The sequence below is a fragment of the Podarcis filfolensis genome (genome assembly GCF_964270895.1).
Source record: "Podarcis filfolensis genome assembly, chromosome: 5".
Taxonomy (NCBI): domain Eukaryota; kingdom Metazoa; phylum Chordata; class Lepidosauria; order Squamata; family Lacertidae; genus Podarcis; species Podarcis filfolensis.
In genome coordinates, this window is record NC_139608.1 from 53,744,476 (window position 1) to 53,765,152 (window position 20,677).

General features: G+C 41.0%; 1 protein-coding gene across 39 annotated transcripts in view; it reads left to right on the forward strand.

Annotated features, from left to right (window-relative positions):
• TACC2 (transforming acidic coiled-coil containing protein 2) overlaps positions 1-20,677 on the forward strand; it is a 153,923-nt gene that overhangs the window by 71,358 nt on the left and 61,888 nt on the right. For 37 of the 39 annotated variants that reach the window (XM_083616766.1, XM_083616767.1, XM_083616805.1 and 34 more), the window contains one exon: positions 1,774-1,914. In XM_083616766.1, the coding sequence (XP_083472892.1) occupies positions 1,774-1,914 (141 nt within the window). Of the gene's footprint in view, positions 1-1,773; positions 1,915-14,901; positions 15,143-20,677 lie in introns of those variants that run through there. The other 2 variants (XM_083616789.1, XM_083616802.1) reach the window with 2 other exon arrangements.

Sequence of the window (20,677 nt, forward strand, 5' to 3'; positions counted from 1 at the left end):
GCAGAGAGCAGTCCTGATTCAGAGGCTGGAGAGGAGGGGCACCAGGAGACAGAGAAGAAACAGGCTGCTGCAGAATCCAGGGAGTATCCCCCTCCTGACTCAGCCAGCTCCCCTCACCCCTCGTCTCCCAGAACATGCAGAGGAGTGAAAAGAGCAGAGGAGAGAGATTGGTTGCCTGAAGACAGTCTCCAATTGCTTGGGGGAAAACCCTGGAGAGGAGGGGACAGGCAGCTGTGGGAATGCAGGGATCTTCAGTCCTCACAACTGCCTCATTGGGGCAAGACCTCCTGGGAAGAGTTGGTGGGATCACTAGGCCTGTATTGTTTTCATTTCTTTGAATAAAGAGTTAGCTTCACTGCCACCAGTGATTTTTTTATTGCTGACCTTTACCTGACTCTGACTCCTGACAGGTAATTAGCGTAATTCTCAGTAGCCCTCTGTGAACATTTAGCAGTATGTTGTACTGTACGGATAAATTCCCCCCCCCATGCTTGGACATCACAGTTACTAGAGTCAGATGTGACGATGGTACCATCTGGTCAGGTTTTATGAGTACCTTTTAGTTTTTCAGCCTGAGGATGTGGATAACCTTGTTACAGGACTGGGATACCACTTGTGGTTTTGACCCTGGTTGCATCTTGTCTAACTACAACTCAGTGTGTGTCAGAAATACTTTGTGCCTCCTTCAGAGAGGTTGTCATTCCTGCTGCTTTTAAACAGGCAGTAGCGACACTACTTAGGATCCTGGAGTGGCAGTCAACAAAGTTGTACTCTAGAGTAGACCTGTTGAAATTAATGGACCTATGTGAATCAAGTTCATTAATTCCAGCTGTCCTAGAATGAGTAAAATTTAGTTGACTATCACCTAGTTAAAATTATAGGCAGTATGTCAGAACTTGTAGTAACAGCAAAAAGTCCAAGTGTTTCTGGATGAAACTGATTATTTAGACCCTTTGCAGTTTGGGAGCTGCCTGGATGTTGAGACTGCAAATGCCTTGGTTGCTCTGATACATGACCTATACCAAGAAATAGACAGCAGGAGTGCAATCTTGCTGATTTCTCTTGGACCCTACAGCAGCCATTCAGCTGTAGTGTTAAGACCATCTAATTTTCAATGGAACTCCATATGGTTTATAATCCAAAAAATGCAATAATAATAAAGTATATAGCAATTCCTATTGAAACACGCATATTAGTTTGTGATGTTTTAGTGTGGGTTTAAAGTTCTGTCTCCTTGTTTTTATACTGACATTACTATTATTATTATTATTATTATTATTATTATTATTATTATTATTATTATTATCATCATCCTGCAGTTGTATATGAGAGTAACTTAAACAATATGGGCTATTTTTATCATAAACTGAATGGTTTTATTTTGCTTATTGTTATTTCTGTAAGCTGTCATGAGTTTATTTCATAAAGAAAACTGAGATATACATTTTTACTGATTGTTTTTTAATCATGAGGGTTGAGTTTGTGTGTGTGTGTCATTGGTTTTGTTTCACATTGAACAGTGAGATACATGCATACACACACACACACACACATTTAAGTGGGATAGAAATAAATGTTAAGTTTCTGTTTAGGTCACCATCTGTTTAGTTAGCTACATCAGGCTTAGGCTTTCCACTGGGTGCCAACCATGGGAATCAATGTTAATCTAGCTTCTCTGGTATTATCCCGTAGAGTTGAAAACATATGTGCACTTATTATGTTTTACACATGTTACTGTTTTTTTTATAATAATAATGACTAATTATTTTGCAGCATTTCCCAGCCTGGTAGTTGCCAAGAGGCGAATAGCCCCAGCACATCTGTTCCTGACTTAAGATCCTTGACTTCTGAACCAGCTACCAACGTAGAGCAGCCTGCCCAAGAGAGCAAAAGCCTGACAGAAGGAATCAAGAGGTAATGTGCAGCCCTTGAAGCAGAGATTTCTTTAGCCAAACTTTGTGTGTGTGTGTCTTGTGTTGCAAATGTTGGCATGTAGCATAGAACTGTAGCGTTGGAAGTGTCATCTAGTCCAACCGCCTGCAGTGCAGGAATCTAAATAGGTGGTTCCCCATCCAATTTGAATCCATCCTGGACCCTGCTTAGCTTTGCAAATATACCAGCAGTCTGATTGCTGCGCCACTAGGAGGATTCTTGTTTATATTCTTATATGAGATATTGAACGGTTTTCTGGCTGGCCAAGTGCGGAGAAATGAATTCTCCTTCTCAAGATGATAGCCAGTGCTTAACAATCATATGCATTTTAATAGATGTAGATGGCAGACAATTTGACTAAAGTTTGTTAACTTTGGTGCAAATGTTAATCAGTGGGTCTGAGACCAAAGGAAATGGTGCTGGTTTCACAAGCGCCCTGGCTACCTTCTCCTCTGCCAAACTTGAATGAAAATAAAAATAAAGATGAAGTTTCCTACAAGTTTGTTTCCAAACAGATGGTTTGTATTGTGGGATTAAATTGCTATGGGCTTCCTTATAGCAATAAGAAGAAAGGGAACTGAATATGACTGTAGTCAGTTCATGTGCAGTAAATGCATTGCTAAGATTGTATGATTACAAACCTTGATAGGTTTTGAACTTGTTTGTTTTGTTGTAATTTTGATTCTGTTGCATTACTGCAATAGATAGTATTACTGCTGCAGAGATTGCAGGAAAGAAAAATACTAAAGAAGAGTTTTCTTGTCAATAGTGAAGCTCTTTCAGTTTAATAACTAATAAATTGTTTAATGTGCTCAAAAAATAGCAACCCCATATTTCACAGTTAATACTGTGAAAAACCTATGAGCAGAGCAATCGCAACTCTAACTGGGGAGCAGCAGGGCAAAACGGAGCAGTCAGGGCAGAAGTTTTGGGCTTTTTTTTTTTTTTTTAGATGGTTTGTGTGCTATGCCAAGTCCAGACTGCTGCAGAAGCGGGACCTAAATTGAGACTCTCTCTAGAAACTGAACTCTTAGGATGTAGTAGTAGTAGTCGTAGTAGTAGTAGTAATAATAATAATAATAATAATAATAATAATAATAATAATAATTATTTTATTTATACCCCACCCTCCCCAGCCAGAGCCAGGCTAACACCAGTAAAATTACAGTAAAAACATAATAGGGGAAAAAAACACCCCAATTTAAAATACAGTGGTACCTCAGGTTACATACGCTTCAGGTTACAGACTCCGTTAACCCAGAAATAGTGCTTCAGGTTAAGAACTTTGCTTTAGGATGAGAACAGAAATCGTGCTCGGGAGGTGTGGCGGCAGTAGGAGGCCCCATTAGCTAAAGTGGTGCTTCAGGTTAAGAACAGTTTCAGTTTAAGTACGGACCTCTGGAATGAATTAAGTACTTAACCCGAGGTACAGGTTAAAATGCAGCCTCATTTTAAAAGTAGCCCATAGATCAAAACCATAAGGGGAGGGAAACATAGGGGTCAGACTGAGTCCAAACCAAAGGCCAGGCGGAACAGCTCTGTCTTGCAGGCCCTGCGGAAAGATGTCAAGTCCCGCAGGGCCCTGGTCTCTTGTGACAGAGCGTTCCACCAAGTCCACCAAGTTCCACCAAGATGTAGCAGATCCTTAGTTGACCCAGCTCCTCACCCCCCCTCCCACGATGCCTTACTTTACACAGCTGCAGTGGGAGCTTCATGGAAGAGCTTCCCATCCATGCCAACTGGCATTCGCCAGCAGCATAAATCAGGGGTTAGGATTGCAACCTTCAAAGCCTGATGTCAAATTAAAAAAACATATTTTAATTATTTAGCAGTCAATTAACAACTGAAATCTGAAATTGTTACCCTTGTTTATATATGCCACCTGGAATAGATTTCACTGAAATAGACTCTTCCCCCCCCTACCCTAAATCATTTTAGCTAACAAAGAGTACAAATTATAACCCAAACATGCAGGACCTCAGCATTACATCACATCAGTTGCCGACACAGCCATTCATTTTGGTTCCATGGAACCCTTGTCCAGATGTTTTCTGTGATCACAAAAGCCAGCTATGAATCAGGATGTGTTGAAAGATTTTCTAATCCGGAATCAAAGGGCTTTGCTTTGACTATAATTTTCCCTTTAACCAGGCTGAAATGAGACACATGCTCACGTCTGTGTCAGGTGCAAAAAATAATAAGAAAGAGAACATCAGTGTTGATGCTGATTAACGGCTATGTGACTTATGAATTCGCACCCCTATTAATGGAAAGGTCACGCGGTGGAATGGAGAATATTGAGCCATGCATTCCCTGGAGGACATGTCTTCTTCCACCCCACCAATTCAAGCTGGCAGCTTGTGACAACTGCCCTATGTGTTGCCAGAATCCACAAGAAATGCAGGCATCTATCATGCCTCAATTAGCAGAAATGGAAATCGCACATTAAAAAAGTGATAGGTTGTCGTTGCTTCCAATTCGTCGAATAGCAGCAGGAGGTCAGATATCTCAGGGCCGCATGAATGATGTTGACTATGTGAAGCATGCATTAAAACTGTCCCCTGAAATGTGCTGTAGCAGACCGAAAACACCAGTGGCTTGTTCTCGGTCATGTTGTGCTCAATGTTGCTCTACATTAGCAGGAAGAGTGCGACAGCGTCATGGGGGGTTCTATTGGATTTCATTGCTAGTGTCGTTTTTCTAAAGGGAATTGATCCGTATTTCCAAGCACTTAGTGCTAATACTTTGTCCTCTACACAAGTGCCTTTCTGGAGAGATTGCTGTGTATCGCTCTGGATTTCGTTCTCCATGCCCCCCCCCCCTTTGTGACCTAAAGCATACAATAGGTAGGAGAAAAGAGTATGGTGATCTCAAAAGCGGTGGCAGGATTAAATGATTTGTTGAGCTTTTGTAAGTTTCACAGCCATTTACGCCTGAAGGAATCCCTGCATTTTCTTAATATTTGTATTCTTATATGCTATTTTAGAAACCATCATTTTGACATCACAGTCTCAATAAATAAGACCAGGAAAGGGACAAAAACTACACAGGGCTGGCCTGAGATATTTTGCTGCTATTTTATTATTATTTTATTTTATTTTATTATTTTATTTTATTTTATTTTTATTACCCACCCCTCACCCTAAGGTCCCTGGACAGGTTGCAGCAATTTAAAATACAATAGTAAAAGCAGTTCAAAACAACTTACAACCACAAAAATAGGATAAACCCTAAAAATACACATCTCAGGTAAGGGTAAAAAAGTGTGTCTTTGGCATTTGTCGAAATCGGTGTAGTGAAGTTACGAGACGCACCTCTGTGGGGAGGGGGTCCTGCAACTAGGAGCTGCCACAGAGAATGCTCTCTCTCAGCCCACCCCCACCTCCAGTCATGCCAGCTCTAGGGGCCCGAGGTGCCTTCGACCCCTCAATATCTGTTGGCAGGGGGCCTGGCCCCCGCAGTGTTGATAGATTAGTAATTGCAGAATGAAAAAATATGAGGATGCAAATATAGAAAGGGCAAGGAGAGAGAGGGCACAGTCAGCATCTCCCCTCTCTCTAATTGGACGTACTGTAAGATCTCAGTGAGATAAAAGTCATGCCAGTAATAATCTCCTTTTGAATAAAGAGAAATATTGGTATGCATTCTTTCTTGAGCCAGATTGTTACTGATGATAGTGAAATTTTGTGTGTGTGTGTGTGTGTGTGTGTGTGTGTGTGTAGCTTCCCCCACTGGGATTTCCCAAAGGGTGAAAATATCAAATAACATTTGTACACTCTCATGAAAAGCAAATACATTACTGCCTAATGATTATTTGCCACTATAATCAAAGTTGTCTGGTAAAGATTCCGCATTTCGCAGAAAAATGTGAAAGTGCTCCCCATCCTGTCAAATAAGCAATTCAAAGTAATTGCATAGAAAGTAGATGTCTCACATTTAGAGCCATTTGTAACTAGGGCAATCTGGCATGTGAATGGGATAACCTTTTGCAAACTATTTCGTATTCTGAAGACATTTTATAGTCATATATTAATAACAGCGGTAGTAGGGTTTTTTACATGAGACTTAGAACCAGCAGCCCCAGCCCCAAAGAGCTTTGCCTTTGTGACTCTTGCATTAGTGTGAAAGAGAGTTACATTAATGGTTTGTGTCCATAGAAGCTGTAACTTTTATTTTAAATGGGCCTTGCCAGATATGGGTCTGGGTGGGTTGTATTGACCAGACAGTCCCTTATTTCTGTCTGCAGGCTTGATCTGTTTGATGGATATAGATGTCATCCCACACATAGAGTAGGAAAGCATAGCCACCTTCATCCAGGTTTTTAAGCAGAGATTGGATCGTCATCTGTCATGTATGATCTAGTTGAGATTCCTGCTTTGCAGGAGGTTGGACTAAATGACCCTCAGGCCCCCTTTCAGCTGTACATTTCTAAGATTCTATTATGCCATTTGTCTAGGTGGGTCAGTTTCTTTTCAGGATTATACATACATTTCCAACATACTACTACAGGTTTGCTTAACTCTAGAATTTCCATAGTTGTGCACTGAGGGGAGCTGTGAGAAACACACGTCTTTGTTCATGTATACACATGTGTGTGAAGCCACATTTGGTTACATGTATAAATCGTGAAAGAAATGATAGGGATGCCTGTCAGGAGAGAATGTCTCATCTTATATTAAGCTCCCTCAGCTTGTCCTCTCAGAAGCAGACAATAAAAGGTCTTGTTTTAAAAGGTTGTCTCGTAAGGACGTTAAGATCAACAAATGGAACCTGGTTCCTTTCTCCTCAGCCTGATGGCTGTCTGTTTGTGGTAACCCAGAGACAGGATTCCTCCCCCCCCCCCCACTGGTGGCACCAGTGTTGTGGAAACTTGTCCTTGCTGAAATATGAGAGGCTTCATCAGTATGGGCATTCTGCCGGCTCTTGAAGACACAGCCATTTAGACAAGCATTCCCTTGCTTTGGATTTCCAGCTTGAATGGTTTAAATTGCAGTTTTTGCTCGTGTCTTTTGTGAATTGTAGAAATTTGTTTTAATACCTTATTGAAATTATTTCAATTGAATTGTGTGTGTTTGTATTTTCTGTAATTGATCTATACTTGTAAACCACTTAAAAGCCAGCTTGGCAATTAAGAGGTATATAGATTTAATAATGATCATCATCGTCATGTGCACACACATGCGTACATGCACGTTTTATAAGTTTAACATTGCATGAAAACAGAAACTATGGATTTAGCCCCTTTTCCTGGACTTACAGCAGCTATAGTTGTCCACATGGTGCAGCGTTTTTGAAGCACTCATTTCTGGTAACACACTTCAAGTAATATACCACTAAAAAACAGTCATGGTGATCATGTGTCCAAAACCACATCTCTCCCCACACACCACTGAATCAAGGATTGTGGACTTTCTTGAAGAAAAGAAACTCCATGGGAAATAGGCAAGGATGTTGAGCTAGTGATCTTAGCAGAAGATACTATGTCAGTGCAGTTAATATCCCCTCTTCTGGGAAACTGGCTTGTAAAGTCCACTCATTTCTTTTTGCATAGTGCAGTGCAACAGCTGTGCGGTCTCCGTTTCAGATAAATGCTGGAATTGGGAAAGCAATCTGAATGATCATATATCCTTTTGAAATACTGGGCCTCTGGTAGCCATAAAAAGGTCTCCAACAATGTTGGAACAATCCCCTTAATCCCTGGTCTTCACCAATCCAATTTAATGAAACAATAAAACATCCTTCCTCCTATGGGTAGCAAAACTCAAAATTCAGCCAGGCGATCTTACTAGCAACAAAGAAATCTTTTGCAGATTGTCACTTAAATGCACTTTCATCCACATTTTTATTTCTTGTTTGCACAATTTCTTGTTTGTTTTCATTTTTTTTATTTATTGTTTGCATAACGATTACCCCAAAGACTTAACTCCAAAAATCACATTGATACCCCCCCTTTTTTTACCATGTCAAGGGAATAATCAAAGGTTAAAGAGAACTGAAAGGTACAAAAGGATGCCTTGAATAATTAGGGCTGCTGTCTCTATTCTCAGCTCCATATCAGTAATGAAATGACACCCTTTCCAGGTATTCAATAGCTGAAGGCTGGATAGTTTTTGTGTGCGGAGGCATCTTGTTCTGTTAATGACCCTGATTAATTAGCAAGGTTTAAAAATACCATTAAGCAGTAGTGGTGCTGAATAGGGCAACAGCGCTGGTCAATAATTTCTTGTACAGTGTGTAGTATCTCTTAGTGCCACTCTTAACATTTTTAACAATGTTCTTTGTTTTTATCATGGAGAAATGAAGCTCTTTGAGTGACCTAGTGAGCAGAGGGTAGGGCTGGTGGAGGAAGGGATACCATCTATGCCATTTGAGCTCTTTGAAGGAAGGTTTGGATAAAAGAATGTGGTATTTATATTCTTTGAAACTGTACAGAGTTCATTCCGAGGCACTGCATACGCTGAATTCAGGGTATGATCCATCCATATCAGCCATTTGTCAGATATGAACGTTTGCAAAAAACCATCAGTTTAAAATACTTTTTGAACTGCTGTTTACAAAAGCATATTCATTTGATAGACTGCATGTTGAATGCGCCCCACCCCACTGAAACAAGAACTCTGTAAGGAGTTGGCATGAAGATTCTCTCAAACTATACACAGGAAACATAATCTCTTACCAACTCCAAAGCTCTGTGTGGCAAAAGTATTTGGGGGAAGAAAACTGAAAACAGTCAATGGACTGTTAACAAAGGGGAATTATTAACGGGACACTTCATCCCAGGTTTGGGTTCTGTGGCAGTGAAAGAAATTGTAAGTTCAGTATACAGTGGTACCTCGGGTTACAGACGCTTCAGGTTACAGACTCCGCTAACCCAGAAATAGTACCTCGGGTTAAGAACTTTGCTTCAGGATGAGAACAGAAATCGCGCGGCAGCAGTAGGAGGCCACATTAGCTAAAGTGGTATCTCAGGTTAAGAACAGTTTCAGGTTAAGAACGGACCTCCAGAACGAATTAAGTTCTTAACCCGAGGTACCACTGTAGTTTGAAAAATCCTGGAATCCCCCCCATATGAGCATCCCTACTTTTCAAAAACCAACATGCCAAACAAATCTTACCTCCCTTGCAAGCACTCTCTTCTTCCTGGGCTCTGGAAGGCTCTTTCATGGGCTCTGGAGTCTCTCGTGAGATATCACAGAACCATCTGAGATCTTGCAAGAGCCTCCCAAAGCCCATGTGAGAGGTCTCTGCCTTGTATGCATTCAATTTGTATGATTGTGGCTAGCTGGCTACCATCTAAACAGTGGCCATGCAAGTTAAATGTGTAGCACAGGGCTTTCCAATTGCGCAACAGGGCTCCCCCCCCCTTCGCCTGCCCACCCTGGGCCACTCCACCTCCCTCAAATGGTTGGGGGGGTGTTGAGAAAACCCACAGAATTGGTGAGGAGCACAGAGATCATTGTTAATGACCCCTCTTTTTAAGGGGAGTATTCACGAAACAGTTTGCAATAACTGAGTGAATACAAATATAATGTAAAATAATAACATTCATTAAGGAACAATTTCACAAGAGTCATCTACCTGCAATTAAAACAGCAGTGCTTAAAAAAATAACATCCCTTTTCTTTATCATTTGTAACTAATAAAATGGCTCCTTTGGAAGATTGAAATCACTAGGTATGTCCGGAAGGCATCATTTTCACATGTCTTTTGTTTACTTTGCTGTAACTTTGGGGACATAAGTCTAAACTGGTGCATTACTACACATGGTTTTTTAAAAAACCCAAAAACTAAAACTAAACATCTCTCACTAGAGTTGGATTTGGTTAGAGGTCTCTTGCGACAGATAGCAGGTGCTTCTCCCCAAATGGTTGAAGGTTGTGCTGTAGAGGTATCATTTGCTGTGTGTTCTTGCTGATGCTGCTAGAATCCTTCCTTTTTTGCAGCTTTTTGATCTGAGTAACAATAGAACAAAATAATTTAGAGTCCGTACAATAGAAACATAACCTATATCAGTCTTCCACAACCTGGTACCCTCCAGATGTTGTTGGATTACAGCTGTTATCTGCCCCAACCAGCATGGCCACTGATCCATGTCCACAGTTTCTAGAGGGTACCAGATTGGTAAAGGCTGATCTATTTTGTATCACTAGGAACTATTGCTTTTCTGCATGTGTACATCTATTGATCTCTGATATGGTAGCCTGTGGAGAGGGGGAGAAGTTTGCAGGGCTCATCTGCATACCACATTCTGCAGCCATCACCAGCAGACTACTTTTTAAAATAGTCGAAGCCAACACTGCATATTTCAGTTGGGACAGTTCTGTGTTTAAACCTACAGATATGCCACTGACACATATAATTTGGCTCTGAGGGGGATGTGACAGCAGCCTTCGGATATTTAAAAAGTGCTACAAAGAAGGGATTTTGGGGGGGGTTGTTCTTTGACACAAAGAGGCAAAATGTTTAAACTCTGGGATGGTAGTTTATTTTAAATATTAACAGTGTCCCTCTGGTGTTGTTGTTAATCATTGATAAAGGTTGAACAACAACCTTAACTCCCAAAGTTACATTGAAGCAAGTATTGGGAGAATGTGGTGGGATCACTGGGAATGAGAGTGTGACTTTGTCGATTATAACATTTGTGCAATGTATCCTAGTTTGACAGGTGTGAGCATGCCTATTGTTTCTTAGTATTGAGCAATGCACCCAGTGAAAATAAGCCCATTTCTTTGAAGGGATGTGCAAAACGATGTTTGGGAGAAGCACAAAGTAGAGGGTCAAAGGCTGCAGCAAATAAGACAAGCACCAATATTGGTAGTATAACTGTTGAGTCTATAAAACGAATGTTTTGAGGTCACTTTTATTCCTCAATGGCCAGGTATGATCCAGCAGAACAAATTTAGACCTGTGGGCATCTGTTTTGGCAGCTCTCTTGCACTTTGTGGTAACCCCAGTGTTGAAAAATGTTTCTCAGGTTAAGGACCTGCCTTGGAGCAGTGGCAATCTTCTAGGGGACTCTGTCAGCAAGTGACATGACCCATTAGATTTCTTTGCACATGACAATTTCATGGATTCATGTTTTAAGTCCTGAAGAGTACCATTGTAATAGTTAGATTTCCTGCATCAAGCTGGCTGCAGACTTTCATCCTTGTAACTGAACACAGTCTTCTGGAAATAATGTATGGTTTTCAACTGGTAGCCAAACCTAGCTGAACAAGAGAATATTATGAATAGTATTTGCCGTATTGTTCATTGCAAGCTTTGGCAGCTTTCCCCACTTCCATTTGTTTTACCATAAATGCATATGAACAACCCTGAACTATCCCTGTCAGATTTCTGTATCTTATGTTTGTTAGCTCTTTGGTGGTACTGGATATATAGCTGGCCTCCTCTCTAATCAGAATGAGGAGGAAGAGACTATGAGCAAATACTTTTTTCTGCTGCATGATAACCAGATTCTGTTTCTCTTCTTTCAGCTCTCTCTCTCCTTTTGCTAATGTGTGTTACACAAGAACTAGACCTAGCTCTAAAGAACTGTTCCAGTAGACCATTTACTAATGACAGCATGACACATATGTGTTTTCGGTTAGAATGTGTGTTGCTTGTGAATTAAGCACAAGAACAAAAGGAACAAACAAAACCCTCATCACCATCAATAGGCATAGAAGGTTTAAGGGCAAATAAATAGAACTGGTAGTGCTTTGCTGAAAATGGGCGTGAAAAAGGAAGACTGTAGAATATGTTTTTCTTCATGCCAATGTTTATGTTGCTGTTTTCAGTTAGGAACAATATGCAATAATACAATGCAGTGGCCCTGTTTTGCCTTCTGCTCTAGCAGTGTATGCTAGAAAGGTATAGTTTTGCTTTGTTTTTGGAATTTATGTTGTATGGGACTATAACTGCATCCTTTTCTGCTATATCCAAGCACATTGGAATTGAAAAGTAAAATTCTCTTGGGGCGTTTTGAACCTCTTGTTACAGGGAAGTCATGCATATCTGAGAGTAGGATTGTTCCCTCACAGAATAAAACCAGTGTGGTTTATTTGGGTGTGTTTTTGTAATAGATTTGATGAAACTAGCCAGAAAATATAAGCTCTTTGCTTTTATTCATGTAGTCTTAAATGTGCTGGACCCTAGGTTCCACTGCTGGGGTCTACCAGTGGACATGGGTGGTGCTGTGGTCTAAACCACTGAGCCTCTTGGGCTTGCCGATCAGAAGGTCAGCAGTTCAAATCCCCATGACAGAGTGAGCTCCTGTTGCTCTGTCCCAGCTCCCGCCAACCTAGCAGTTTGAAAGCATACCAGTGTGAGTAGATAAATAGGTACCACTGTGGAGGGAAGGGAAGGCCAGCTCCCCTTAGCCTGAAAGCGAGATGAGCGCCGCAACCCCATAGTCACCTTTTTTCCTGGACTTAGCCATCCAGGGGTGATTTACCTTTACCTTTTTACCTTTACAGAATACAACTTGGGTTACACTATTGTACCTTTCCCATCCTTTCTAATAATTGTTTTTCTGCACATGATAAGGTTTATCCAAACTTCCTCTTTCATTAATCCCTATGCTCTTGTAAGTTCTTCTGACACTGAAATAAGCACCAACTGGTTATTCAGTATTTGCAATTTATCTGTAACAAACATGATGAGACAACCTCTGATAGTGGAATTTTCTAAAGGCCCATTTTGAGCATATGGACCTAAAGGTAGAGCAGAAGCAATAACTTTTTATTTGTATATAAGAATATAAGCTGTCGGCTCATTTAAAAATGGGGGGGGGGAATAAACCATTAAAATCTTCAAATTATGAAATCATAAATACTGAACAAGTGACCAACACTGAATCAAATTAATTCTTCAAAAATCTTTGGTGAAACAGATATATTTTCAGCATGCAATGGAATATTGGGATTGTAGGTACCTGTCTGTTTTCAGTAGGAATAAAGTTCCAAATAATTGGTACCGCTACACTAAAAGCCTTCATTCACCTAGAAACCAAATTAACTGGGACAGTCAAGAGGACTTCTCCAGATACTCAGTGTTCTGGCTGATGTATAAAGGAGAAATGTGGTCCTTCAGTTAACCTGGTCCCTGGCCATTTAGGGCTTTATGCGCTAATAGCAATATGTTGAACCTAGGTCAGTAACGTACTGGCAGCCAGTGCATAGCTTTCAGCATGTGGTATAATATGCTGATGTGCAGCTATTCCAGTCAAAAGTCAGGCTGCAGCATTCTGCACTAGCTGCAGTTTATGAACCAATCTCAAGGGTAGCTTCATGTAGACTGCCTTGTAATAGTGCAGTCTAGAGGTTACCAAGGACTGCAGCTCTGTGGCCAAGCTATCCCTGTCGAGAAAAGGCTGTAATTGGCATAACAGCTGAAGTTGTGGAAAAGCACTGTTAGCCCCTGAGAACACTTAGCGGTCCAGCGACAGTGATGGATCTAAGAGTACTTCCAAGCTACGTACCTATTCCTCCAGGGAGAGTGCAGCCCCATCAGGAACAGAGAACCTGTCAATTTCCTGAACTTGGGCACTGTTCACCCACAGGGCTTTGGTCTTCTGTTTATTGACCCTCACCCAGCCCATCACTTACTCCAGACACTGCTCTAGAACTTGTTTGGTCTCAGATGTTCTCCGATTCAGATGCTGCATAGAAGTAAAACTGAGCGACTGAAGCAGGAAGTCCAAAAGATAGATTGCCAACCCACTTGGTAGTGGTTTCCTGACCATAGTTCAGGCATCTTTTAAAACTGTAGTTGAAGTTTCCTTAACTATGATTTGGCATGATGTCTGGACTGAGATAGAGCTTCTCAAGTTGTACTTCTAAACCTAGAAAGGTTTGGGGATTTATTTCAGTGTGCCTCACCCTTTTCTTCTCTCTTTAGCAAATTTGCTGAACCTATGCTGTGTTTGTATCTGTGCTTTGTCACTGGAGTTGTCAATTAACTAGCATTGCCTCTGATATTTTTTCTACTCTGCAATATATGAACATTTGTGTGTGTGTGTGTGTGTGTGTGAGAGAGAGAGAGAGAGAGAGAGAGAGAGAGAGAGAGAGAAGAACCTGATTTTTATTTTTATTTGGCCAGACATGGTAGCATGAAATGTGCAGTGGTATCTTCTATTGTCAAACTTGACAAGAGAGAGAGATGCATGGAAACAATAATCAAACGGTCATGGTCTCTGTGAAATTAGGCTGCTCTCTTAAAAGATTCAGCTCTCATATCTTTCTGACTATCCAGCTACTACACTCACTAGATTAATTCATCAGTGAATCTTCTTACTCAGTATTTCCCCGCCTCCGCAGCCCCAGTTCCTTGTCACCCTGTCATCTCGCCTTTAAGCAAGATTAAATATAATAATATCTCTGTACCAATCTGCTCCCCTCTATACTCACACATTGCCTTGTTTACTTTGGCTCTTCATGTTCTCCCTACTTTCCTGGTGGAAGATTCCATTCCTGAAAGAGGGATGAGCTCTTTTGTTTGAAAATGCGGGGAGGGAAACAAGGCTTTAAACAATCCTACATATGAATCTCCTCCATTGTTTACTGTTCCGAAATATATGCGGGTGCTTGCTGTCAAAATAGAGAGGCACATGCAGGACTTGGCATGCAAACAGATTTGCATTTCAAATCAGCTGAGTCAACACAATGCAATGGTCCTGCCTGGGAGTCCTTAGGGATCCACAGTAGCTGACAATGTGTGCTTTAAAGGGAGGGTCTTAATTTTCCTTTTTCTCTTCCCCCCCATCTCTCTCAAGCCATTTGGAATAGCCATAGACCTCGTTTTTTTCCTAAAAGACACTTGCCCAGTATCTAGCCTCAACGTTGCTGGTTGCATCACACAATAGCCGGCACATTTATTTATTCTCAATCAATTTTCTTTTGAGCGAAGAGGAAGAAAAATAGAAGCGGGGGACGGGGGGGGAGTTGGGGGGTGTCAGGAAAGGAACCTGGCAACAGTTCAGAGAAGAGAAGCTGCCGTTTAAAGTGTGTCGGCTGCTGCTGCCCCTGATGCAAGCAGCTGTTTTCATCTGCACTGCAGCATTGCAGCCTCTACGGTCCGATCTCCCTGGGCTTTTTGCTGGTGGAATTAAGGAGGAAGCTGGCCCGGCTTGCTGCTAGCTCCAGCACAAGGGCACGCTGAGGATGGGAGGGTCTCAGTCTCTGCAGCAGGCACAGACAAGTAGCCTGATTCGGGAGCCATCCGAGGCCATGTAAGTATGGAATTGCTTTCCACCTTTCCTTCCTCCAGTACAGCAGCAGGGACTGAAACGTTAGCGAGTAGCTATAGGGATCTGTTTAAAGAGGCTGCCTTACGTTGACAGTCTTTGTGTAATTCTGTGCATTCTGGCTGATTCAAGACACAGCTCAGGTTTCATCGGGTTTCAACACTGAATATTTTTTTTAAATTAATTTTTAAAAATGCTTGGGCAGCATGTAGGAATTTTGGTAGGAGGAATGCATCTTGAGTCCTTTTATATTGTTCAGTGCAGTTGCTGTGTGTACCCATTTGTTTGCTTCTTATACATTCCGCAGACATAATCAATCAAGCCCATCACCATTTTCAGTGAAAAATGCCTCTATTTAAAATGCACAGCATGTAGGTTGATTTCACTGTGTTTCCAGGGCTTTCCTTCCCTCCACCCTGAGCTTTCTCCCCATTCACATCCCATGTGTCTAGATCATTGGTGGATTATTATTTTTAACACCTTACAATTTCAGATTTTCCTTCAAAATGATATATTCAACTTCCTCAGCAAGGGTAAAATAGAGAGTTTTGTTCATGAATATAAAAGCAGGCTTGTACTTCCTAGGATTTAAATTGATTTGTCATCTTTAGTTTGGATGGGCACACACACACACACACACACACACACACACGTATGGATTTATCAGTTCGTTTCGCCAAGTATCTGTTTTCTAACGCTGCAAATTTAATCAAATATACCAGACTCTGGTTTTTAATTGAACTTCTTAGAAGGGCCTTTTCTTGTTTCAGGTGTATAGGCCCGGATTACTCGGTATGTCCTGCAATTAGTGCATCTTCAATATGCATTGTTTTGGGGCAATGTCTTAATCCGTGTCACCTGGTGCCAAAGATGAGCTCAATCAATTCATTTTAAGTGTAACACCTACTTTATTGCATTTTTTAAATTTAAAAAACCCAACTCCTTTCTTTTTCATTGTACTTGGGAAGAATCTTTAGAGTTGGGAGTACTGGTAGATACTGTTTGTGCAGTTGTATCCTAAAGGCAAGATGATAACAGCCTGACTGGAGTATTGTAGCTGTTCAGCAAGGTCCGTGTAACTTTAAATGTGCCAAATTACTACTACTTCTTTTTTTGAAATCCTTTCCTTTCGCATAAGCCAATTATTGAGCAGTGTAAAGAATCAGAATGAAGGTCAACATTTTTTCATCTTCATCCTTAATTTTAGCAGTTGTGTTGGGAACTCATTGAGAAGTATTTATCAAAGGGCTTCCTGCACAGTGAAAGGCTCACATACTTATTTGACGCCTTCTGCCAGCAGAAGCCATATTGAATGAATAAGGCCTTCAGCACCAGAACAATATGAGGGCAGCAGTCAAAACACCGCTGTTTTTATTAATGTTTGTGTAGAGCCTTCAGTGCACAACACCTTACCGCTATTTATAATAAGTAATTGGCTTCTTGTATATCTGAAAATAATGACAAGCGCTGGGAATTTTAAAGCAGCCTCATTTTTACTGTTTACATCTCTTAACAAATCATAATTATATTGTGATGCTAAAGCATGATGCTTAACATGAGGGAAAGAAAGTTTTCTCTTCACCTTTGAATCTATTTAGGCCCTCTTACAAAAGCTGAAGTCTTGATTTTAGACTAAAAGACACCTCTGTGTCAGGTCCTTCAGATGTTGGATTACAACTCTGAACAAGCTGCAGCTGCATAGTCAATGGTCAGGGATGATGGGAGTTGTAATCCAACATCTGATTTATGTAGTATAGAAAAATACATTTGTTCTTAAAAACACTCTTAACCTGTGGTCTATGGATGGGCTTCAGCTGTTATCAAATTCTCAAAGGATTCTATGACCCCAAAAAAGGTTGAGAACCACTGATCTAAAGGCTTTCCTGAGTCATCCTGGGCTGGAGTATTTTATCTTAGCCATTTAGATAAATCACAATATGCATGACACAAGAGCTGCCTTATTCAACCGCCCTATGAAAGCTTGCGCACAGAAAACTCTGATACATCAAGTTGTCTCATTCTTGCTACTCCCGAGGTCCTGGTTGTAATGCAGATTCCTGTGCCTTTTTCATTCATGCACATTACGTTTTCTCCTGTCTCCCAGAATGCTGCATAACTGACAAGTGTTGTTGTGGCAATTGCCCTATGAAAAACAAACTTCACCCTAGGGTAAGTGTCCTCTGCCAAGAGTTATCCAAGAGGAAAGTTTCATTTCTGACCACTTCTTCATCACAAAAAAAGGGACAAAAGAAGGTAGACACTTATATAAAGGTTGCATATGCTAATAAATTCAGTTTATAAATAATCCTATAATTGTAATAGAAATAGAGCACATCTCACCATAGTGGGGAAGACTGTGACCTCTGTGCCTGTTCAGTCTGCTCTCCAGGTGTTAATTGTTGATGGGGCAGCAAAATGGCCTCTGCCTGCCTTTCTCATGACTCTTGATCTTTAAGTTAGAATTGGACCAAGCAGATGACTCCTTTAAATGGACAACTGTTCACATACAGACTCCTGATGTTGTTGTTGTTGATACTCCGCCCTTTTGGCTGGGTTTCCCCAGCCACTCTGGGTGCCTTAAAGCATATACAGTGGTACCTTGGGTTAAGAACTTAATTCGTTCTGGAGGCCTGTTCTTAACCTGAAACTGTTCTTAACCTGAAGCACCACTTTAGCTAATGGGGCCTCCTGCTGCTGCCGCGCTGCCAGAGCACGATTTCTGTTCTCATCCTGAAGCAAAGTTCTTAACCCGAGGTAATATTTCTGGGTTAGCGGAGTCTGTAACCTGAAGCGTATGTAACCCGAGGTACCACTATATATAAGATCAGATTTCTCCAGGAAGACTGAGAATAAAACCTCCCTTATTTATGGGAAATGGAATCATAGAATTGCAGAGTTGTAAGGGACTTTGTGGGTTATCTAGTCCAATCCCCAGCAATGCAGGAATCTTTTGCCCCCCATGTGGGACCTGAGTCCCATGCTCTGCCAACTGAGCTATCTCAGCTCAGACCTTGGTGGGTTGCGGTTTGGTCCAATGGCAAAAGAAGCCCCATCTCTGATGTCCATGTTCTCTTTGGCCAACCAGAAAATTACCAAGAGGCTCATTCCACTTCCATTACATTGCATTACAAAATTCCTGGCCGGTTCAGGCCGTTGTGTAAAAGAGCTGAATTCTTCCTGGGTGCTTATTCAAAGACAAATGCCAGAATGTGCTTGTTTATGCTTAAAGGTAGAGGTCCAAAATCTCATAAGCTCCAGGTGGCACTGTTGAGCTACATCGTGATAAAGGGGTTGTTCATGTAATCCTTCACCCAAAGTCAGATTTATACAATTACTTCAATGCCATAACTGTTATTGTTGGTGTGTAAGGAAGTCACTATGTGCCATAGGACTCAGGTATATTTTGGCTAAGCTTCAGTTACTATTTTCAGCATCCATGAGTATTCTGCATTTTCATAATAAGACTCTCCCTGTCATTCACTTTACTACTGGAGTACAGGGGTTAACTTTTAATCCATTAATGGGTTAAATTCATAAGAGAAGTAAACAATAATAATTTGTTAGAAAAGCGAACTTCTGTTATACAGGGTCTACTGGGTTATGATCTTGGAAATCAAGATAAGGGAAGTCTTGGGAACCATGGCAACAGGGCACATCTTTTTGATTGTCAAGTTTCTCCCTGATTTTTAAAATGAATTTTTTTAAAATCTAAAATTGGAAGTCTGCCCTCCTGTGGCTAGTCTTAAGCTTCTGTAACAGCTTGACAAGGCTCCTAGTGGTAAATACAATGAGGTTTAGTTCAAGCGCAGTTAGGATCAAAGAAACCCCTTGCCTGGGCTTTCATGTATTCTAGTAAAAAAAAACCCAGCAGCCATTATTGCATTTGCTAATTGTTTTGTTACTCCAGACTAGTGGAGAGGCATCTGTAAATGAATTGAAACCCCGCCTCCAAAAGTCTAAAAATCATTGAGTACATCACTTGCTGGCTGTGGTTGCATTTACTATGTTTATGTGAGAAATTGAATTTGGATAATTTGGGGGGGGGGGAGAGCAAAACTTGCCATTTTCTGTGGCCAACAGAAGGGGGAGGGGAATATACAAATGCAACCTGCTCTCGTGAGTGGTTTATTATTATTAATACTATTATTTATTTATTTATTTATTTATTTATTGTCTCCTACTCCAGCACTACTGCATCCCATTCTTCTGGGCAGCTACATCTCTTGCTTTTCTTTAATGTGCAGGGTGTTTGTTCAATTGATATTGGAATCAGAGGAGACGAAATTTGTCTCTTTCCCTCCCCAGTCCTGATTCCCATAAATATCTCACTCCCCATTCCTTAGGCACAGTGAATGGCCCATTTATTTCAATGGGGCATAAGCACAACCTAAGTCTGGCTTTGCCTCCATTGGACTGTTTGATGGCAGGCTTAGATAGTTGCCTAATAACTATGTGTGGTTACAAATATATCTAAAACTAAGATTGAAGCTTGTTTCTGGAACAGATATGTCAGTGGCAAGAGAGTCTGGGCAAGGCAGATTAAGATAGCAGAGGTGGAACTAGGCATCACATTCATTATGCCATGGACAGCTGTCCATCTTAGTTCAGCGCTCTTGCCTGTAATACTGCAAGTGTTTTGGGTATGGGGAAAAGTAAAGTCAGAGTTGTCAGTAAAAGATGCCTTTCCTAGCTCTTACAAAGGAGTGCAAATTAGTCAATGTGCTTTAGCACTGTATATTTCATTCTGTTGTGAAAGGTTTGAGCTTTTTCTCTTTCAAAATCCTCATGTTTTGTGAACAGGCTGAGAAGCAGAAGGCCTAAGAAGTACATTAGGTTAAAACTCGAGAAAGCAGATCCTGAGAGAGATCTGATTCATTGTTGCAGTTCATTTAACAGAATGCTGCTGTGATTCAAGGGCCCTTGAATATTATTTTTGTAAAGATATGGAGAACGAGTGGTTAAGTATCCTCCTGGTGAGTATTTTCTTGTTCTGGACACTGATGTATATTCTAAATATAGCTTGGTTATTTCCTCCCATCTCTTAAGAGACTTCTGCAGATGTGCTGCATATTTTAGAGAGAGATGGCTTTTCAGTGGTCCATTGTTGCAGCTGTTGTCACGCTGCCATCAAGATGAATGTCTGTTGATGAAATTGTGTCTGCGGCTTTAATGACAAAGACACATCCGGCAATTGAGATAATTAGGAGTCCCATATTGTAGGCTGGTCAGTTGTTCTTGTTGCAGGTCTTTAGTCAGTGTAATATACAGAAGTCTGACATGGGTTTGTGTGAACCATTTTTATTATTATTTTTAAAAGCTATAAAACTTTAGTTCAGCTAGACTAGACCAAGGAAACCATGGTTGAGGGTAGTCCCACTGCTAGGGAACTACCAGATCTTATTAATATAGCTAAATGTGCATTCATAAACACAAACGCCTCTCTGGAGATAGGAGTATGTTACAGTCATATCTCTTGTTGTGTTTGCTTCATGTTGCGGCTTTTCGGGTTGTGAACGTGGC